Below are 1,186 nucleotides of genomic sequence, written 5' to 3'. Positions count from 1 at the left end.
GCGCCCAGGGCAGCGGCCGCGGCGGCGGCGGCGACACGTCGAACGCCGCCGCGGCGAGCTCCTCGCCGCGCCGCGAGACGACGAGCCGGTGCGCGCCGGCCTCGAGCGGCCGCGCGCCGGCGGCGTGGAAGGGCCTGCGGCGGGCGGCGCGGGCGTCCGCGGACGCGCGTCTCGCCGCGGGCGACGGGGCGGGCGCCGGCGTCGCCACGGCGCGTAGTCGCCGTCGGGCTCGAACCAGCCCGCCGACGCGCGGCCCGACCTGCGCCGAGATCAACCGCTGGTTCGGGGGGTCCCGACCACGCTTCGGAACTCTCGGAGCTCGGTCGAACCGAGGTCGACGTGGCTCGTTTCGGGACGAGTGCGTTTCTCCCATCGAGTTCTCCGCAGAGACCACAGGCACTCGCGTCGAGGTGGTCGAACACGCGCACGCTGCAGTCGGATTGAAGATTTGGGTTCGGCGCGGGGCCCGACGGCCCGACGAGCGCGACGTCGACGTCCTCGAGCGACGAGACGGCGAGGCGCACGCGCACGGAGAAGGCGTCGAAGTCCTCCGCGAGGTCGCCGGGCGCCGGCGCGGGCCTGGAGGGCGGCGCTGCGGGGCGCGCGGCGCGCGGGCGGCGGCGCGGACGCGGGCGGCGCGGACGGCGGCGCGGCGTCGCGGCGCCGCATCGCGAAGCGGAAGCGCACCTTGCGCGCGCGCTCCGTCGCGTCCTTGTGCCGAGGCTCGAGGACGAGAAACGCCTTGTAGTCCCTGGCCGCGGCCGCGAGGTCCCCGAGGCCCTCGGCCGCGCGCGCGCGTCGGTAGAGCGCCTTGGCCCGCGCGCCGTCGAGCGCGAGCGCGGCGTCGCAGTCGGCGACGCAGGCGCGCCAGCGCTTCGCGCGGAGGTGGCACGCCGCGCGGTTGCAGAGCGCAGCGCAGCGGAGGTCGCCCATGGACCCGTGGCACGCGTCGAGCGCTTTCCCGTAGAGTGCGCTGGCGCTGTCGTCGTCGCCGGCGGCGAAGCGGTCGTTGCCCAGGTCCTTGAGCGTCGTCGCGTAGGCGCGCACGGCCGCCGCGTCCGCCGACGCCGGCGGCGGCGCCGGGACGGGCGAACTCGGAGGCCCCATTTCGATGCAATCGAGTATCATCAACCTTTAATAAAAAAAAACTTAAACTTAGTGTTCAACACTATCTTGACACTATGGC

At 74.7% G+C, this 1,186-nt stretch overlaps 1 protein-coding gene across 1 annotated transcript in view; it reads right to left on the bottom strand.

The window, feature by feature from the left end:
- AURANDRAFT_72809 (expressed protein) overlaps window positions 1–1,132 on the bottom strand; it is a gene marked incomplete at both ends in the record, with an annotated part of 3,361 nt that extends 2,229 nt beyond the window's left edge. The window contains 4 exons of the mRNA XM_009044103.1: window positions 38–134; window positions 209–259; window positions 421–579; window positions 644–1,132. Of these exons, the coding sequence (XP_009042351.1) occupies window positions 38–134; window positions 209–259; window positions 421–579; window positions 644–1,128 (792 nt within the window). The remainder of the gene's footprint in view (window positions 1–37; window positions 135–208; window positions 260–420; window positions 580–643) is intronic.
- Window positions 1,133–1,186: the final 54 nt, after the last annotated feature.

The sequence above is a fragment of the Aureococcus anophagefferens genome (genome assembly GCF_000186865.1).
Source record: "Aureococcus anophagefferens unplaced genomic scaffold AURANscaffold_134, whole genome shotgun sequence".
Classification (NCBI taxonomy): domain Eukaryota; class Pelagophyceae; order Pelagomonadales; family Pelagomonadaceae; genus Aureococcus; species Aureococcus anophagefferens.
The sequence above is the reverse complement of the archived record's forward strand: the minus strand, read 5'-3'. Positions and strand labels throughout refer to the sequence as shown.